We start from the raw sequence: 22,041 nt of genomic DNA, 5'->3' as shown, positions 1-22,041 counted from the left end.
ATCGCCTTTCTAATTATACAGACCCATTCGTACTTACTGCTGCAATTCTTTTTTGTTGGTTTGCTGTTTTGTTAAATTTATTGCTTTGTTTGTTTGTTTGTTGTTTGTTTGTTTGCTTGCTTGCTTGCTTGTTCATTTGTTAGTTTGTTGTTTGTTTGTTTGCTTGCTTGTTTGTTCATTTGTTTGTTTGTTTGTTTTTTTTTGTTGTTTATTTTTCGTTTGGATTGGATTGTATATTTTGTTTGCTTTGTTTGTGTTGTTGTTTGGGATTGTTTTTTTTTCATTACACCATGCTGTTGTTCCATTGCTGGCTGTCCTGTAAATCTTAGGATATTACCATTTTTACTGTGATCATCTCAGTACGCAAATTTAAATTAACAAAAATGATTTATGTCAGTTTGACTAAAGTCGAACTAGCCAAGTTGTATAGCTCCATAGTATCAAACATCTCCAACTAACACATTCCCACCTCATTATTCATTCTCACATCCACAAATAAAAAAAAGACTTGTCTTAAAACAAAATGCAAACAGCGTATAATGTGATAAAGGAGCATCAAACAAAAATTAAAAATTCATAAAACTGAAATTTCAACGAACAAAGGCACATATACAAAAACATCTACAATTAATGCGTTGGGAAGTTGAAAGAACACAAAAATAATGTCATGTTCAATTAGAAGATTTATCTTCTAAACGTTCCTTAACTAAATTGAAACAAAGCCAACCGAAAATTACAAAGCGATAATGAATGTAAGCATGCATGGAAATGTGAAAGTCCGTACCATCCACGCGATGTGAGGCACCGTAGTGCAATGGTTAAGGTGTCTGGCATTATTGATGTAGAGTCCGGGTTCAAATCTAATGAAATCCCCGCCTACCACATACAAAATTGTGTGATGCATTGATTCAAGCGTATTTGTGCCTTGTGTGTTTGTTGTAGTAGTAGTAATAATAATAATAATAATAATAATGCGTCTTAGTCGCATGCCATGGCGCTATATGAAATGACATAAATTAAAGATAAGTTTGTTGAAATTAATTTTACGTTCGCGTAAACTCATAGTTATACAAAAAGATGAACAGTACGTGAAGATCACGCGTTCAATTAAATTTGAATTATAAACATGGCATTCCTCTGAATAATTTGGGCCAAGAAATTTTTGGAGCATTTGATCAACCCAGACTTACCTTACGTTGCAAAAATTTATTTTTTAAATTTAATTTTTTTAATTATTTAAAAATCCAATTCGGACAGACGCAAAACATATTTCGACATACAGAAACATAACAGAAGTGATATAATTGAAGTAATAAATGAAAAATATTTACATATCCGTATGAACGGTGAGCTGCTGATGCACAGATGCATGATTTTCGATCAATTTCTCACGAAAACTAACAGTGATTTAATTTCAAAAATCTATCTAGCTACGGACGTATGAGGATAGGAAAATGTTTGAAACATGGATTTGGAAGTTTGGATTGTTCGGTGAACATTCTGCCTTACATGGATTGGAAGTGTTCGGGACGTGTGACCTGTTCGCTGAATGTCAGAGATCTCATGGAAAAGAATCCGTGTCCAAAAGAACTCAGGAGTTATCTCACTGTCAAGTACAAATGCGTTAAAGGTTTGTGTGGAGTTGTGTTGTGTGTAGTGCAATGTGGTGTGGTGTAGTTTGGTGTGGTGTGGTGTGATGTGGTGTGGTGAATGCATCCATTGGTGAGGAAAGTTTATATGTTAGCTCAGTTGTGCTGAGTCGATAAATGATAAATTCATTCATCTAAACAACTAATGTATGAGTCAAATAAATTTATCTGAAATTAAATTTAAGTAATAAACAAATTCAATTGTAAAACAAATATCAATTATTTCAATTATTAATATTTGTTTTTTTCTTGTTAAAATGAAACTTATAGAATCAGGATATTTTAAAATTTGTTTTAAAACTTCAAGATGAGTTGTTCTGAAGTGGGCTATAGTTAGTTCACGTTGTATGAAATCTCTTCGTATAATTTTATCAAGTGTTGAGGAAAGAAATTTATGTTCGCAACTATCAGCGTCTTATAAAAACGATTGCTTGCTAAACATAACCACAAAATAATAAAAAAAATCGTTTATAAATTTATTAAATTTCCTCCAATAAGTTTAACAAATAGTCTAATAATTATTTATCTAAATCAATTAATGTTTAAAAAACTCGCAACTAATTTTTCTAAATAAAAATTAAAAAAATATTTGAATTAAAAAGTCGAACATCCAGCCGGCGATTTGAGAGTCTCATGCCAGTCCCTACCTCCATCTATCCTCAAGGCATCTCTTCCATCGGGAATTCTTTCAAATTATGTTGCCGAAGTTACTGGTTGTGGAGGTTTGCGTGTATATATTTCATTACTAGTTTGGTTGTATTAGTTGCTACATTAATAAGTTAATTGTGTTAAAAATCATCTGTAACATGGAGTGGTAGCATGGAACTTTCAAATATAAAAAACAATCAACGGCATTCAACTTGCTAATTTTTGTAGTTAAATCTTTAAAATTGTAAGTTGCAACTGCTATTGCAGTTGACTGAGTAACATTATGTTATTGTATAAATACATACACATGAGTTTGTCAGCTAAATTATTAATTTCTGTTTTGTTTCAATAAGTTATCTAAACATTTTTTTTATAAGAAACATTACAAAAACTCATTAATAAAATTATTTGATCCAATGTTTATACTTATTCCAATATTATGAATTTTTTTTTCAAATTTAACAACAAAAATAATTTTAAACTAACTCTATGAAAATTTCTGATGAAAAGGATTAGAACGACCTTGGTCGATAGTTGGGTCACCGGGTCAAAGGATCAACATGACTATAATGGACTTCGTCGAACCCAGCGAAACTTCCTGGATCATCACCGGCACCTGTCACGTACGCACTCATTGTCTATCTCTATTCTTTTTAAACTTTTAATCTAATTCCATGGCATGAGAATTTTTAAATTGAAATCACATTTAAAAATGTTCCTTTATATTAACGAATCAACGGTCATTTAAAATACTACAAAATTCATCGAATGGTTTGTGATAAAATTGTTAAAAAATTACAAAATTTTAAACTTTATCAAACATAAAGCTTAAATTTTTAATTAAAATTCAATAAATGAATAAATAAATTAATTAATTAATTAAATAAATCTAGATGTACGCCAACCTTCACGACGGGGTGACTGGTGGGATTGAGAGGATTTGCATCGGAGGGGGTAGAGTGAGGCACGCTTTTATTTCGAAATCTCACCTCTTAAAAATCGAATTCATCATAAGATTCAATGGAAACCAATCGTACGCTCTCTTCTTCTACGAAGGTATAAATAATGAATTTTACTGATTTTTATGCTTCTATGACGAATTTTATTTTCAACATCATTTGATAAACGAACTTATTAGGAAAAATATTGTTTAAAAATGTACATCATGAAATTTATTTGGTCACTAATAGTCCGCGGAATTCAACAGCAAAAAATAACCAAAACAGAAAAAAACAATTAACCATTAAACAAAAGTCGCCTTCAGGTTATGAAACGTTTAGAAAGGGTCTTTCCTTGTAATTAATAGACAATTTTTTCCATTTTTAACAATTGACAATCATTAAAAGTCTAATTGATGATTAATTAATTAATTAATTAATTAATTAACACATTAATTAATTAATTAATATTGAATACACAAATTGATTGCATCAAACGAACAAATAAGTGATAGGCTGTGCAGACATAGCGACAGACGCTGGCAGCAACAAGTGGTTCAGACGATACTCATCGGAGAGAGCTTCTTACGGCTGCAACAACAAAAATATAATCTACGAACTTAAGTGCGTGAAGAACAAGTGGGTGGGTGAGGAGGACAACTGTTCGCAAGGTCAGTCAACTATGACGTACCATGACGTACTAACCTTATTAAACGACCTACGTGGTTCTGGCGTTTTTCGTCTCGATCAACGTTGTTTTTGGTGTTAATAACTAGGAGTGTTTCTGTTTCTATGCTTTCGAGAGGCGTTATATAATGTATCTAATACAAACATCTGACATTTTTACACCCAGAAAGAATTTTTCTATGGCAACATTTTCTTTCACAGATGGTTTCAATCTGGCAAGAAATTTCTTCAATGGAAATTTTTTTACGATAGGTTTGTTGTAGTGGTGTATTTCAATCAAAATATAAATTATAAATATACTTATCATCAAAATTGTGATATTCTGATGTCAAAAATGTACGTTGTTTATGATTTAAGAAAAAATCATCGTGACGATTTTGGTGACTGGTCTGATAGGAGTTATTGTGCTCATCGCTGGTGTCATCATTGTCAGAAAGTTCGTTGAAAAATTTTAATTCTATAATATTTACATTTTTTAATAAGTTTTTTATTACTAAAAATATTTATTATTTAATAATAATAATATCATTCAAACTCAAATTTATTTAATCAAACCAATAAACAGATTATTGTAATGATTCGGAGGCCCATTATTATTATTATTATTACTATTATATGCGTGATGTGTGTATTTTATTTGTAACAAATTGTTGAACTTCAATCGTGCGGCACTGACAATCAGAAAATTGTTAGCAAATGTACTAAATTAAATGATAGCACCTTGCTTCTTGATTATTCTAAGTAAAAAAAAAAAAAAAAAAAAAAAAAAAAACCTGTTTTTAACTTTTTAACTACATCATATCATGCAATTATTGCAAGCAATTAAACTTACATGTGTACACAATGTGATACGATGATGCTTCTTTGCATGTTTGCGTGTACACACGCAGCCTTTTATGTAACTCTGTGTACATACATACAATACATTTCACGATGTCGTCTATTCTGCGCGATTCTTTAAAAACGACCATCCTAATTAAGTATTTGAAAGAAAGCGATTATATTATATTAATAAAGTTATTAATTATATTATTATTTTTATTATCTTTATTACTTAAACAGGAAATTCAAACGTCGCAGCAGCCAACATCAAATAAGTCAGCCACCTCATCTGACTGACAACCCATTGTTATACTCACAAAAAACGCAGTACATTGACAGATCTCTAATGAATCAACAGCAACAGCAACAACAACAACATTATTTTCAACAACAACATTACCAATCGGTCGGTGGCGTTTACATAGAGGACAAAAATTTTTACCAGCAACAACTATTGATACAGCAGCAGCAGCAGCAACAAAACTTAATAAACGCTGACACGGGATTGCAGAACGTTACGGCAGATGCAACGGTCTCGTCGGGTAACGACGACTACAACAAGTACAGCGATCACATCTACGAAAGTCCTAAATCAATAAGGAAGGAGTTAGAGAAACTGAGTGACGAGAAATATAGGATGAAAAATCTACCTCAGCCATTTATATGAAGATTTATACGATTGCGTTCGGTGCGGTCACCTACTCGTGCGTCTTTATTCATTATTGCTCTCTTCTATACATTCCAACTTTGTGCAACATGTTTTTTTTTATTTTTCTATTTATTATTGCATGCATATTCAACTTTTATTAGATTTTAATTTATTTCTGATTAGAACGTAAAGTGATTCGTCAGTTGAACGTGATAGCGGCTATCTTTATTTGAATATCTAATTTCAAAAATGTTTCTGAAACGTTTTTATATTTTGTAATTTGTATTCAACAAACATACAAGTCGATAAGCACTTAGAAACATATATAGACTACAAATTTTAAACAATCAAACAGAATTAATTGAGTGAACATACGACGTTTTGTAGTTTAAAATCTATGATTCAATTCTCAATAATAAAATTACATTGTTTAATTCCGCTAAATGTCTACCTAACAATCGATAACAATTATTTCCAACCGACTATATTATTTTGAAATAATTTCTATCAATAAAATATAAAAATTTTTTTCTTTCGTCAGTTTAAAATTTGTTAACCATTATAATTCCCATAGCTGACAAAAGCAAATTGTCGTTTCAACTAATCAAGCAGATGAATTATGCATGGGCAGATTTAAATTTTCTACACTGGTACATCATCGGCAACATTTTTGTTTGTTTATTCTTCCTCTAACACCTAACTGAAACATTGGAACGTGAAGCTGTGCGAATAATCATCCACTTTTAATTTTGTTTTCGCCTCCGCTTTCGAGCAAATAGATTAAAACCGTTTCAATATTTAATAAGATTTCATTCTGAACGCACGGCATCAGAAAAATAATTTTGTTACATACAAGCATATTCAGCTCACACCGTTCTTAGAAGTAAATTGGAAAAAAAAATTTTCTTAATCTAGAAACATAACATACACTTATAATGATGAAAATTCTAATAAAATGTTTTTAACGATCGAAAAAAAGAAAAGTGTATGAAAAGTTGAAATGACTTTCCTGAGGTTGCACGTGTTGTCGAAAATTATTCTATTTTAATGAAACAAAAAAGTTATCAGACTACTCTTCACTCCAGGTAAAGTTAAGAGTGTAGTACCTACTAGAGCCCCAAGCAGAGCAGATTTTTCTAAACCGCAACCACTCGTCACGTCTGCAACCGCATGCATCAGCACTGCTCATTATCCGCATTCGAATCGCACCGCACCCGCGAAAAGACAACCTAAATCTAATTTTATAAATTAGAAATTTTCTAATTTAAAAAATTAGAAATTAAAATTAAATTAATGAAAAATAAAAAGTATGGTATAAATGAGTTCACGTATTCAAAACCATATCTGTCAGTTTTTTACGCTCCAGTTTTGTAACGCTTTTTCTCGTCCTCTGGCAGCTCCTTCAAACCCCAATTGCTTGTTGACCTCAGTTAAGTTGGCTCACTGGTTTTTTTGCTGCAACACCCTGAAGACAAAGAGACATTTGAGGACTCTTTTAATTTTCTTTGTTCCAGCTTGTCTTTCATTCATCTTGTGTTCAGCGTTGTTAAACGATTACGTATTCGAGACCATATCTGAAGTTTAAAAAAGTGTGGAATAAATGTTTAGATAAAATTAATAAATAATTTATTATGCTGGTCATTTTCTAAAATCTCGTAATTCCCATAAAATAATTGCCAGGGTATAAACACAAACTGGTCGGCAATTTTTAGTCATCTATGAAATGACCAGGTTGATCCAACTGTTGAATTGATTTAATTGTCTCAAGTCTTATTCAACTGAAAATGATCTTGAATTGACAGAAAATTTATGAAGGCGATGATGAGGTTCAACATCATCATCATCAATCAAGTAAAACTAATAGGAGTCTAAAAACATGGGAAAACATAGTTTTAAACATTTAATTTTGTTTGGTTTCATTCACTTAGGCTAGCAAACGACCTCATTGGAAACAAACTTTTATGGAAGTAAATTGCATGGATTTACAAATTATTATATGATATATTGTTGAGTTCAAAACTGACTGAAATGTTTTCCTCAAATAAAAGCAACAAGACAATCAATTGTTACGAGTTACAACTATCAAACGTGATAAATTTAGATGAATAAAATTTCAGATTGAAATGTTTCAATGAAAATATCACTACGGAAAATATTATTAGATTATGTGCTAGTGTGAGTTAACCTTTCTTGAAGTTTGTTATAATGAAAAAGTTAACTACACTAGTAGTTGTATTACTAAGTATTACAAATCACTGTACCATTACTATAATATGGTTTATACGGATATTTTCGTTGAATTTTAAGTTTAACATACAGGTTTAGTTGAGTTTGGCACACAAGTTTAAAATGCTTAAAAGTGATTTTTCGTTTTAAACCAAGGACTTGCTTTGACTATTGCGTAACGAAAAATTGAAATAATTTCATGAAAACCTAAAATTTTAAAATAGATGAAATAAATCATTGCTTTTTATTGGAAAGTTAACAAATGCAAATTGTTTTCTGAAACTCCTTAGATTTAGGTTGTTTTTAATGAGAGAACCCGAGAGCAAACTTGACTGAGATAAATAAAAAGTTAGGATTTATGTTGAAAGAACTTCCAGAGGAGGAAAGACAACGGTATAAGGCTGAAGCTGATAAAAGAAAAATTAAACATTCAATTTTAAACCCTGGATTTGTTTACCGTCCAAAACGAAAAAGGTCGGTAGAAAACGTTTTTACAAATAAACCAAACAAAAAGGTTAAACTGGATCCTAAAGCGAAAAATTGTACAGGACAACCACAGCAACTCCAACTTTAACAACTACAGCAACAACTTCAGTTAACACATCACCAGTTCCAACAGCAGCCTCATATGCAGGAGCAGCCCGAAAAACAACAATACCTACCATATTATCAGGACCCGCAAAATGGATTTCAGTACCAGTACCTACCAGTTCCGCGATATTCACCACCACAACAACAATTTCTCCATTTAATCGCACCAATCCCAGTGAAACAACCTAAAAAAATTTCGCGACAACCACAACAACTACAAAACTTCCAACAATTACCTGGACAACAACTTCAACCTGAAATAATACCACCACAATTTCAACAACTGCTACAACTCAACTTACCGGTACCACACAATAACAACGACAACACACACTGTTAGTATTGGCAATGGTAGTAGTAATATTAGCAGTAGTATTATTTTAAATTAATCATAACCATAATATTGCCATTGTTAATTAGTTGCATGTATATATTTTCTATTAGTTCAATTTTTACAGCCTATGTTATACGCCTGCTTTACAAATAAATAGTACACATTGTAACTTGATGTTTTCTTTCTCCAGGTGTCATAAAGACAAAAAATTGAAAGTATTTTATAAATAAACATATGATTTAATATATAAATAACGTAGTAACGTATATAAATAACTATGTAACCAGTGGCGTATGTTTACGTGTATGTGTGTGTGTTTGTGTGTGTGTGTGTGTGTGTGTGTGTATATGCATAATATATGTTCAATTGAAATTTTCAGTCAGCCCATAGTTCATTGTCATATTTGAGTGTATACAAAATTTTAATAAAGAGTTTTTAGAAAAACAATGTAACTCAACAGAAAGAAAAGCTCAAACAAAATTGTGAACGCATTATTTTCATTTGGCATATATTTTCTTTAAGATTTTATATCTCTTAAAGCTTCAATATTATTTTGAAATATATGAAAAACAACAACATGACGCACTAATGAACGCAATGAAAAAATTAAAACAAGTTTTTTCTCAAACATATTTTATTCAAAACAAATACGCCAACGAATGAATAATTAAATAATTTATTTATAAATACACCAAGAAAACATTTATTTCCAAGTCAGAAAGTTGTTTATTGAAATTGTTCTTCCAGTTCCTGGTTGATTAAGCGAGGCCACTTTCTCCATTAGCACACGTAGTACATAACCTTCTCAATTTTTGTTGTGACGGTCCCTGGCTTATTTGCACATAACATGCGATTATTCTCTACATAATACCATTTTTTGTTGTAGTAAAATGTTCCACTCTGTGATTTATTTATTTATTTGTTCAATTTAAAGTGATTTTGGCGATTTGGAAAAATCAAAATAATCTGAAAAAATTCTTGAGAATGTTTGCAAGTCGTTTTCAAACATGGATTGAGAATTGAGAATTGAGAAAAAATTATCAAATTTTCAACCTTAATTTTTTATGATTGGTATTGTATATTAAAACTTGTTGAAGGCTCTTTTTTTAATAAGCAAGTGGAACTGCACTAGCTTTGTTCGAAGTTGTTGAACTAATGTTCAAACGATTCATGCAAGCATTCTGACACATAGCTTAAGAGCTAAAAATCAAATTCGGCAGTGAAATTATTGCTCCTTAAGAGGTTTGAAAGGCCGAATGCAGCTAGATTGTTTGGAAGATTAATTTTTGCGAAATGTAAAAAATGGTGCGAAACAAATAAAATTAATGAAATGACGAAGTTACCACGGCAACTTGTCCAACGATGTTACCCATGCGATATAGGAGTTTAGCTGAAGTGGCTTTATCATGGTAGGTGCATTGAACCTAGCGTAAAAAACTACTATTTATAACAATTATTACAATCCAATCGTCATTAATATTTGTATTCAAAATGGATCAATTTTTAAGGAATTCAAATAAAATTTATAAAAGTTTCAAAAAAGGAAACATAAAATACCCTGAAAGACATTGCTTCGTTAGTTAGTTTAGCATTGAGCTGAACCACACCGCCCGCATTGTCTATTTTCAATTGTTGACTGAAAATCGGCGGACATCTGGCTTTTAAATTTAAATTTCAAATAAATTTTAAATAATTCCAAATGATGGCAAAATGTTTATAAAAATATTGTTCCATGATTTCATTTAAAAAAATTAGTTGAAATTTAATCTGATTTAATAACAAAATAAATTAATCTACTAGAAATTAATTTATTAATTTTGAATCTAAATTTAATTGAATAATATCACAAAATATTGCAAAAATGTTATAATAATTATACATTTGGATCCAAAACGTTATTAATATTAACTGAAATTAAGTAAAACAAACTTTGCAAACCTGCTAGTACCACACAGTAGTGTAGCACGTTGAATGCGCAAAACAAAACATTTAGAAACATTTCATTTTTCCAAAAAAAATTTGTATACTTGTAATAAATAATAAACTATTTCCAAACACTTAAATCAATATTTTGCCTTTAGCCAACAGCCAGATTTTATGTTGCTGAATGATTAAATTTTAAAAAATAAACTTCATAAATAAACAATCAATGATTTTATCGATTGTCCTAAGAGATGATGACGATGTTGGTGAAATAAGTAAGATGATGATGAAATTGTTGAAGAAATAATGAAGACGATGATGAAAATGATGATGGTATGATGAGGCATATACTGCAAATGATGGGAGGACGATGAAAATGATAAGGCGATGATAAAGATGATGATGAAATGAATGAGAGGGTGGTGAAGAAGATAGCGAAAATTCTATTTTAATGAGCTACTAAAAAATGTGTCCAACGTAACAATGCTATGGCTGACTAAAATTAGGGGATGATGAAGAAAATAATGATGATGAATACGGTGAAAATGAGGGGGCGATGATGAAAAAGATGTTGATGAAAATGATTATAGGGTGATAAAGTATGTATCCGTAAAAGACAAAAGGAAATTTTCAATTCCTTTTTGATAGAAACTTAATCAAAATTTTGGTATGGTTTTGATATTTGAAATTTGGCAGATATTTATTAGAGAACAATTTTTCATAAATATTAACGGAAAAACATTTCTCGAAAATATTAAGTCGGATGTTACACTGCAACCAATAATGCGAATAAAATCTTAAACAAATTTGCGAACTGCGTAGTAAACTAACCATATGGCAACAATGATCATTAATGATGACGTGGATGATGACGTTGAATGATGGATAATGGTGTATTGATCATTTTTATGATGTCTGAAATATTTAAAAACCTTTAATGCATGTAAATTACATTTTGAAATCAATTCTTACCGAAATGCTCTAAATTCAATTAATAAAATAAAAAAATAATTTATTTATTTATAGTTAGTTCAACTTGTTTATGCTCCGCCCATTACATGCCAATCAAAAATACTCAGACCTTTGTATTAAATGAGATATCTGCAAAAAAGAGGTTTTTAGGAGTCCAGGCTCTGGAGCGGCAAAAAAGTGGATGTTCCTTTTTTTAGTTGTTGTAATATTTTCTTCAAAAAAAGCTTAATTCGACATCATTTTTGAGCACTTTTTTAAATTTTTTGTCAAGTAACATAAAGAAAATAAATATTTTTATTACGGGGTCCATATTTCTGAATGCCTCTGGGTAGTTTTCAGTCACGCCTGCCCTCTCCGGAAATCTTTCATGTTTATCCATGAAGTTTATTACTGCCAAATGTACATCAAACGGCGATTCAGGTTTATTCTTCTAAAACTTCATTGATATTTTTTTCTAATTGAAATTTTTATTGGCGATTTCGATTAAAAGTAATTTAATTATATTATATAACAATAACGTTCAAATTGAATCATTAATAAAACTTGACTGGGAAAAGTTCAATTCATTGCACAAAAACAAATATTATGCAAAAGACAAGTAATGTATCGATAGGGTAGGTTAATTATTAAGTTTTACATTATTATTATTAGCGGAGCCCAAGGCATTATGTAGGTGGTGGGGTGGGTGCCGAATGAATTGGGCTTTTGAGTTTTGTAATTTTATGTAAGCTAGGGCTTAATTGTAATGAACATTTAAGTTGAGGGCACGATAGCCGATAGACTCTGAATTTCAAAGTCCGTTGTCTGAGGTAAGCCAATTTTTAATGAAAATATTGCAATTTCTTAAGTAACCTAACCTATGGCTTTGTTAAGCGGTAGGTTAGCAACCGTGTTTTCGAAACAAAGAGCAATATTTTTACTTAAATTGACAAAAATAATTTCGAATTACATAATTCGATTTAAGTACAGTGTTTTAAACATATTGAGTCAAATTTATATTTAGTATTGTTTGTTGAAACCCATGCAATTTCGTAAGTAAGCCCACCATGGCTTCAGTAAGCCACTCTGTTTTCTATATTTTTATTTAAATTGACAACGATCTTTTTAAATTAAATAATTCGACTTAATTATATTGTTTTACAAATATTTTTTAGTCAAGTAAATCTTTTGTATTAGTTGTTTGTAAAAACCCACGCAAATTCGTAAGTAGGCCAACTAACTTTGTTTATTCAAATCTGCTGAAGTAATTAGTAGAAGCTGCTCGCTTGGCTTTATCAACGTGGACCCCAGAGAGACTCAGCTATGGCCATTAAACACACATACATTCTCACACACGTACATATATGGATACTTGCAAACAAACAAGCGTAAAAACAAAATTTTTTAATCTGACAATTTTTTTTAATTTAATTTTGTGGGCGGATTTTTAAATAACGCAATTGAATTCGCGGCAAACTACACAAACAAAATCCGCAAACCGCAAAATCCGCACGATGAAGATGGCACTTTATCATCAGTTCGATAATAAGATAACGTTTACATTAATGTTCGCATTTATTGAATACATTCTGCATATTCAAATACTTCACAAATATATATATATATATATATTATATATATATATATATATATATACATTGTAAACCTTATATTATATTTAAACATGACTATTTAACAAAAAAAACTACAAATATTAATCGAATGAGTCATGACTCTAATGTCATGAAGATAAAAAAAAATACCCGTCATAGAATAATGTCCAAGTAAAAACATAACAAACCTTCTACCAGCGGCTGCATTCTTTAAAATTGAACAAAATTAAAACAAAATAAAATTTTAAATTTACGACAGCAGCTAGAAGACATTAGATTAGAATTAGGTTAAAATACTCTCGAACAAAATATACATGCAATAATGGGAGGACTATGCCTAATAAAAGCCCGCCAAAATGCGTGAGACAAAAACCTCTAAACTTATTCAAGTTAATTAAGAGTTGTCAAATATGTTACTGAAAAATAATGAATGATACATTTACCTCGCATGAAAAACAATCGACGACATTTTACTTAGTAAGTTGGACCAGTGGTGATCATGAAACATGAAAAAAAAATGAAAATAAGATAATAAAGTTTATTAAGGCACTTAAAAAGGGCAGGAAATAACATATTCTGACCAAATTTAGCACCTTTGTACATGCAAAATTGCTTTTAAAAATAATATAACTAATAAATACGTATAAAAAACAATGTGAAATTAGTAAGTAGTAAGCTTGCTGGTGCACTAAAGATAAGGCACAATTCATCAAATGCCACAAAAAATATACAGTACGATAAAAATTTAACGACAAGTTAATTTAATTTAATTTATCTGTTGACCAGTTTAATTATACACGAAACGCAAATAAGGAGAAACATTTCCTGGAATCTGACGAGAAAAACTGAATGTAAAAATAATAAAACATGGGAAATAAAATACACGTAGCAATTATGGAAAACGGCTAGCGACATATAATAGGAGTGACACAGCAGCAGCAGCAGCTTCAGGTCCCATTAAAGGTTAAAAACAACAACAACCACAACAACAACAGCACATGCTTCAATACTAATAAGCGTCATTTTAAAATTAAAACCTGGTCGAGATAAAACAAAATTACTAATTAAATTAGGCATTCATCTATATATTTACTTGAATTTAAAAATAAAAATTATATATATATATATAATTTAATATGTGAAATCTAAACTCTGGTACAAGAAGCGAGTATCAGTATATAATCAGTATACATTATTTATATATTATATATATATTATAAATATATATATATATATATATATATAACATATCTTATATGGTCGGTTTAAAAATAATAAAAAGCAAATTAAAATAATTCAATCCATGGAAAGACCAGGCAGCCACGTGACATCATCACTGTGACGTCATATCGTTACATTACGTCATATCGTTACATTACGTCACATTATTTTATGCAGTTGTGTAATTTGACATCATTGAAACACAAAATAAACATAAGAGACAACAAACAAACAAACAAACAAACAAACAAACAAACAAACAACCTAGGCATATAACAGCCAGAATACCATATAATAAAATTATATTAATATTAATTATATTATATAGTAATAAATGATGATATTACCAACATTAATTACAGCTTTCGAATGTAGACATGTGTATATATATAATTGAAGCCGCTGTCATCGACTGGCAGACGCACGTGATCAGATGACGTCAACTTGTTGAACGCACCAATTACGCAGCTACAGACATCGTCTGGAGACATTGCAGTGTCTGGACCAATCGTCTGGAATAGTCTGCCAATGCCGATGAGAGTGTCGAAGATGGGCATTGTTGATTTCAAAAAGAATTTGAAAACTTATCTATTTGCGATGAACTATTGTAATTGATTGAAACATATCGTTCATTGATAGAACGTATATTATTTCTCTGTTCATTTATTATTTTTTCTTTTTTCGATGGCGCTTGCTTTTGAGAGATATTTATTTTCATAGGCGCTTTATAGGTGTTTGATAATAATAATAATAATAATAATAATAATAATAATAATAATAATAATAATAATACTGCAGTTGTAAGAAAAATAAAGGCAGATGGGCGTGAATGTGACGTTGATGGAGATGATTGTTTTCATGCAAATTGAGTTATCGCAGAAACAGAAGAAAGTCAGTCGATACGACGGCTAACTACATTCGTTTCCAAAGAAATAAGGGAAGATTATTCTTCACTACTACAAGCCAATACGTACAAGATGCATGGATACAAAAATGTGGATTATATAACTCTATAAAGAGTTTACAATGAAAAAACTTAAACCAGCAGTAGTAAAACTAACGTATATCATTCCATAATTAACCCTTTAGAAAGCCAGTGAAGATGAATAGAAAGATAGACATGAGGGAATGTTTAACCATTGACAAAGTGTCTCGTGAATGAAGATACACATTAAAAATGTACTTAAAAGGGACATATATACAGATAGGAATCTGGTTATTCATTGTGAAGATACGCACGTAATTGTCCTAACAATTCAAATGATAGCGAACAAAACATTTAAGATATCGGCTGATGATGTGAGAAAAATTTCACTGAAGACTGTTGACCAGTAAACGAACACTTCCAATACTTACACTGGCACTCCCACCCCCATCACTGATACTTCTATTCACACTACTTCACTTACGATCTCGTTTTTTTCATAATATACTTCTGCCGGAACGACGTGCGTTGATGCACTGGAAGATTTCAAAAGTAAAAACTTTTTGAAACCATCATCTTTACCATCCTCACCAACCTCATTACTGCAGTCGTCAGTATCGCTACCACCATCGCTTCTACACATCAACCAATCACGTTCATCTCTGCCGGGGGGAGTTTGTTTCGGCAGCTGTTGAACACGAAAGTCTGGTGACAAGAGGAGAGTGAAGTCCCCCTCATCATCACCACCTAGCTCCTCACCGTAGTCCCACTCATCAAACATGACATCTTCAACATCCTCAACAACACTGAGGGAATCGTCACTTGAATGTTCCTCTGAGGTGAATGCCTCTTCTGATCTGAGGCTGTTATGATTCGATGTGCCATTTGAAATTCTGGTTGAGATCGTGCCCTGATCATTGAAATTCGGTAAAGTGTGTGTTGATGGTGGTTGGGGAAGCAACCTCCTGCACGTCGCCAGTATCGGGTGGCGGTGGTGGTCTTGGACTAATGTCAATTTGTGTTCTGTTGTGTGGGGAAAGCTTTTTGGTGTTGAAACATATGGTCTGACTGCAATAGTTGCCTGTTTAGTACTGTGATCAGCGTCAATGCAATCAGCATCGACATCGCCATAATTAATGCCTGGGTTATTAATTTTCACGTCCTCGTCATAAACAGCTTTCTTTTTAAATATTTCAAACACCTCAACTAGCTCATTTGTTTCCAGTTTTAATTTTCCCAGATCCCTCTCAATGACATCCAGCTGATCAGTTATGTCCGAGGAATCAAAGAACAGCTTGCTTGGTCCTTCCAACAGGATGTTCAACAGTGTGAGGTCTGCAGTGGAGATTGGTGAGGTGTCACTCAAACTCTGTCCCCATCTAAACGAAGAGCCATCCAGGTCGGACACAAGATTGGATTTTAAGGAAAGTTCATTAATGTTGGTGTCTTCGTGAGAAGTTTTGATGTTGTTGAAGTTTTTGTTGATCATTGGTGAGCTGGCGATTGTTGAAGACGATGGTCGTCGTGTGCACTTGAAAAGTTGTTTGCACGATGAGAGTGACATTTCCCTGTAGATGTCATCATGGAAGGAGGTGTGGCAGTGAATGGAGGCGGCATCTAGGGACTCATCATTATCATTATCCGCGTCACTTTTATGATAACTATCACCACACTCGTCATTATCGTCTGATGACATCTCGTTCTCATTGTGTGTGTGGCCCTCTTGAGATTCATTCGTTGAGTCGTAGAGAAACGTTGGAAATAATGATGATGAGATGTTGGTTGGTGCTGCACTGGTCCTTGAAATGGTCAGGCCGTCGTCTTCATACTTCATACACTTTGCTTCGTTATATTCGCATTCATCAGTTGAAATTGATAACTGAGATTTAAGATGAAAATTAAATCAAATAAAAACATCAATATGTAAAAATTTAATAAAGAATAATAATAATAAGAAGAAGAAAAATAAATTAATCAATTCAAGTTGCAAAAAATCAATATCTACCATTTTATTGTGATTAACCTTTTGCAACCTTGTAAGTTCTAAATATTTGAAATGAGTATTGTATACAAAACTTTGCTTGTTACTTTAAAAAATAAGAACATATCCCAGAAAATGAATTTAATTCAATTTGTGATGATAAAGTAATCATATAAAAAATTATTTGAAGCTATATCGACCAATAACTTTTCGAACATGATCAAATGTTAGAATGCAGCCCAACACAAAACCTTCAGTAACTAAATGAACACATACAATTATCATATGAAGCTTCGAAAAATTTCAACTTCATTTGACAAAAAGCTGCAAAAACTCATTTCAGAAAATTTAATAAAAAAAATATCTCAAACTTATAGACTTTAATTTTAAGATATACTTATAACAGAAAAATATCCCTTATTATAATAATTAAAAGTTTTACATATTCATGAAACATGAATAAAATATTAATGTTTCAATCTACATTAAATACATTAGAATAAGAGTAATTTTTTGCCATCATGCACTCACTTGAGACGGAGGCTTCAGAAGAATTTCACAGATTTGATCATCAGTGGCCAGTTTAAACTTCATCAAATCAACCTCATCAATTGCATCCAAGTAGTCCAGTGGTTCAGTTGCATCAGCAGTTTGTGGTGAATCTGCCGGTGATAGTGATGGTGGTCTCTTGAAGAAGTGCTTGTACAAGTTGATCAACATCACAGATCCAAAGCTCAACCCAAGACCAATGATTACTACCACCCTGCTGATTTTAGCTGCAATAAAAAGTAAAAACATTATTTCTTATGCTAACAATAGCAGTAGAGTAGACAGTGAAGAAGATCAAAGAAAACTTTGACAACCTGTGTAAACATAAGGTTGAAATTCTATTTCTATATTCTTTAATTTAATTTTTAATTTAAGTTTAGTTCAGCTAGTTAGTTAATATCTTTAACTAATTTACATATCTATTTATTTTTATTTAACATATAAAATAAAATTAATTTTAATTTAATTTTAGATTTAGTTTTTTTAGAACAAACAAGTAATATAAATTTGAAATATTAATAGTTAATTAAAATAAAAATTTTCAAAAGTTATAAATAACTAAACAATTGATAAATATTAAATTATAAAAAAATTAAATAATTTAATATTTTAATAATTAATTTAATTTAAAGTTTGAATTTTTTTAAAAAGAAATAAAATAAAATATAGATACAAATTTACAAACACTGGAGCCTGTCGATGACAATCATCTTATTTCCTTTCCAGCCATAAAACTAAAAAATATAAAACTGAACTGAATATTTGGTAATTAATAAATAAACTTTTAGAAGAATAAAATAAAACAATTAAGTAAACAAAATAAAATGAAATTAAGATATACACAATTTAAAAACGGAGATGGACCAAAACATGTCGGTCGGTTTCTAAACAAAGCGAGTTCTAGGTTTCGGTATTTTTTCGTTGGAGTGATCTTGTTTTAGGTAATATTGGCATGGAAATTGGCATGGATATATTCATGAATATTGGTAATAAGTAAGATAATTCTTAACGAATATACATATAATAATAAAAGCTCGTGTTTACAGTTTCAATGAAACAAATTGTCGTAAAAATATTGCCATCATTTGTAATTTTAGAGCAGTCAAGCCACTCGCAAACTTTCTCAAGATAAAACAAAAGAAAGTATAGAAAAAACTTTTGATTAGTTGGGCTTAAAAGATTCGACGTATTTTTCTATATACTATTACTTTATACTTTCAGGTCTTTCTTGCTACAAATAATTTTAAAACATATGCAGCGTTTGATCAAAAGCTTATTTTATTTGTCCTGTCCTGCACATGTTAAAGCGTCACACATATCAAGAAAGGCAACGGACAAATTTCGAGACGGTTCCGAAAAATACAGGGCAATTGGCAATATTTAAACATTTAAGAAGCTGCCTGATTGGAGCATTTAAAAAATTTTAATAACTATTTCTTAACACCTGAACTATTTTTCAAGCGTCTATCAAATTATAAAAATAGAACTGAAAAAAAAACATTAAATTTACAGATCCTAAAAAAAATGGGAAATTCAATTTTTTTTCCTCTTAGATAAGATTACAGAAAATATTTCAAACCCGAAAAAAGGTCGAAAAAAATATTCACGTAAAAAATGCTCATATTTCGAAATAAAAATATTTATGAAATCACCGAGAAGAAAATATCGTGAACACCTAAACGTTAAAAAAAGTTAAAATTAGTTGATTAGTGAATTGAAAGCATTAAAAATGATCACAAAATGACTACTTCTGACCTGATGCTCCTACATCAACTCAAAAAAAATTATTCAACATATTCTGTTGCAAAATCTTAAAATTTTTTTCTTCATCATTTTTATGCAGTTTAGACCTGCTACCTGCTTACATATCCTTCATTACTTGCATAATTGTAATGTAACACGACTAAACTTTCCTAACAAAAAGACTGTACTATAACTTCTACGTTATAAGAGGCACACGCACAATGCATGTGATATTTTTTGAGATTTCTTCAGATTTCTTCGAACCAACAATAACGACGATAGAAAACATTAATTATAACTGCCTTAACAAACTTTGTATGTATAACTTTTCAAAATACTACTTCTTCTTACACATCGAAACATCGTTCTACTAAGTATCTTCTCTTTCGTTGTGCGTCACAAAACAAAATTTACAATATTACAAATAACACAATTTTAACAAAGTTTTGGGTGAAGTTAAAATTATGAAACAAAGTTAATGCTAATGCAGCATTAAAACAAGATTTGAGTTGATGAAATCTCAAATGTTTTGATTTACAAAATAAGCAATAATAAATCTTTTACATGCTGATCGAAACATCCCCCGGCCAACGACTTCACAAGCATTTTGCAACAAATCGTTCGATAGCAAACGATTTTTCGCTGACAGACTAAGAAGATGAACTACCGTCATTAAAGAAAACAAATCAAAGTTGAGGAAAAAATAATGAAAATATCTGAATTCTTCTTTAATGATGTTGAAAAACTTTTAAAAATTTTATTGACAAATTACAACGCTACGCTGTTAAAAAATCTTTTAAGCAATATTTAAATTAAAATAAGTTTGATTGATTCTGAACTTGCATTTTTATGAAAAACTAAATTTGTGCAAATCCATCGATAGTATGTTTATTTTTTAGTAAAATTGATAGAAACCTAAATTCGCCAAAAAATGATTGCTAACATTTTTTGATTCAAGTCAACGAAATTTCATAAATCAGAAAAAATTCAATGTCACATAAGCGCCAATAAAAATAATTATCTATCCAAATCAGATTTCAGTGGAAAAACGGTTTCTTATGAGAATAAATATAACACGGACGTTAATGTTTGGGAGAGTTATTATCTATCACTACATTATATTGTTTGATACCATTATTACAAAACTGAATGTTGAAGACGTCATTGATAGACGAACAAACTTAAAGAAAAAATATTCAACGCCGAGTTAAAAACAGCAGAAGAAAGCTCTTTCAATCATTCACTTCCTACCAGACTGTCGGTTGGATGAAACCCGTCAAAAGAAAGTTAGCAGGGAGATATGTCAGTTGACGCATCAGCGATTGTCGATATTGAAATGTTTTCCAGGTCAGGAAACGAAATGAGGATAGATTTATACTTTCCTTGAAAAAATCTGACTCTTTTGATATTGGCTAATCATATCCTAAATTTACCATATGCTAGTGCGTTCGATTTGAGCTCGAACTCAATACAAGCCACCGGTCAGTAATAATCTCCAACGCGAACAGATGAAAATATTCAACAACAAGCCAACAATCTCAGCAGCCAAGAAGTTATTTTTATCCAGAGTACACATTAATGGCGCACAGACAATTATTTCCGATACATAAGATTTACATCTGCCACCAGCTGTTCACAATATCGCATCCTACATGTTGTCAGGTTTGTATGTATTATATTTGTAGGACACATTGTTGATAAAGGCTAAGATAGCTATGTCTGTCTGTGCCTGAATGTATTTACTGACGTACGTGTTTGTTTGTGTGCGTGTGTGTGTGTGGTGTTAGTGTGGTATTTGTTTATTTATTTTTTCCAATTAATAATTTCAATAATGTATTTTGTATGTGTTATGTATGTGAATGTGTGTGTTTTTGCATATATGAATTTGTGTTTGGGTGTTTGTGTGAGGTATGTGTGTACGTGTTTATTTAGCTATTGTTGTAGTTGAAAATGTTGTTATTGTTATATATTATACATTATGTTTCCATATGTTGAATTAAACTTTTCAGTGGCATTTTTGTGTAATATTTTATATAAATTAATGCATATTGCTTTAAATTTCAACATAACACTTCAATGTAGACATGCAACAAAGTCTTTAACAAAATTTTTCAAGTTTATCGATAAAAATTTGAGATAATAATGGTATTTTCGTCGGGGTATTGCAAACATAATAAGACAATTATAAAATTATGGCAGAGTTTTTTTTAAGAAAATAAAAATAAATGTTGAAGATAATAATTAACAGCTTCTTGTTATGAAAAGGAAGGACATCGCAATTCTCATTTACGCGTGTTTGTGTATGCTTGTGTGCGCTTGTCTATGTGAGTGGCTTTGTGTGTGTGTGTGTGTGTGTGTTGCTGTGTATTTTTGCGTTTGCATAATTTTAAATTTTCAACCATGTTGATTCACTAAAAAAAAACATTGATAAAGATTCAAAAATTAAATTTCATACTTGAATCAAATTAATTTTCAACATTCCAGAAAAAGACGAGACTAACGTAAAATAATTCAAAGGAATGTCGAAAGATGGACTGCTCCCACTTGAAATGTTTGGAAAATGGCCGGCAAATAACAATGGCCGCCGTTTA

At 30.9% G+C, this 22,041-nt stretch overlaps 3 protein-coding genes across 3 annotated transcripts; 2 read left to right on the top strand and 1 right to left on the bottom strand.

The window, feature by feature from the left end:
• Nucleotides 1-383: 383 nt before the first annotated feature.
• HELRODRAFT_177878 (hypothetical protein) lies at nt 384-5,411 on the top strand (the record flags this gene model as incomplete). The annotated part of the gene is made up of 9 exons (XM_009026014.1): nt 384-421; nt 1,431-1,630; nt 2,252-2,371; nt 2,808-2,920; nt 3,191-3,353; nt 3,745-3,906; nt 4,124-4,174; nt 4,280-4,358; nt 4,985-5,411. The coding sequence occupies 9 exons, from the start codon at nt 384-386 to the stop codon at nt 5,409-5,411; spliced, it is 1,353 nt and encodes a 450-aa protein (XP_009024262.1).
• Nucleotides 5,412-7,929: 2,518 nt separating this feature from the next.
• HELRODRAFT_128160 (hypothetical protein) lies at nt 7,930-8,118 on the top strand (the record flags this gene model as incomplete). The annotated part of the gene is made up of 1 exon (XM_009026013.1): nt 7,930-8,118. A coding segment is annotated over one exon (189 nt), but the record flags the coding sequence as incomplete, so codon positions are not given.
• A 6,796-nt stretch (nt 8,119-14,914) lies between these two features.
• On the bottom strand, nt 14,915-19,329 carry HELRODRAFT_193205 (hypothetical protein; the record flags this gene model as incomplete). Its single annotated transcript, XM_009026012.1, has 3 exons — nt 14,915-17,056; nt 17,690-17,934; nt 19,287-19,329. 3 exons carry the CDS (start codon nt 19,327-19,329, stop codon nt 15,644-15,646), a joined length of 1,701 nt encoding a protein of 566 aa, XP_009024260.1. The 3' UTR covers nt 14,915-15,643.
• Nucleotides 19,330-22,041: the final 2,712 nt, after the last annotated feature.

This window comes from Helobdella robusta, assembly GCF_000326865.2.
Source record: "Helobdella robusta unplaced genomic scaffold HELROscaffold_44, whole genome shotgun sequence".
Classification (NCBI taxonomy): domain Eukaryota; kingdom Metazoa; phylum Annelida; class Clitellata; order Rhynchobdellida; family Glossiphoniidae; genus Helobdella; species Helobdella robusta.
This window is presented reverse-complemented; position numbering and strand designations above follow the sequence as displayed.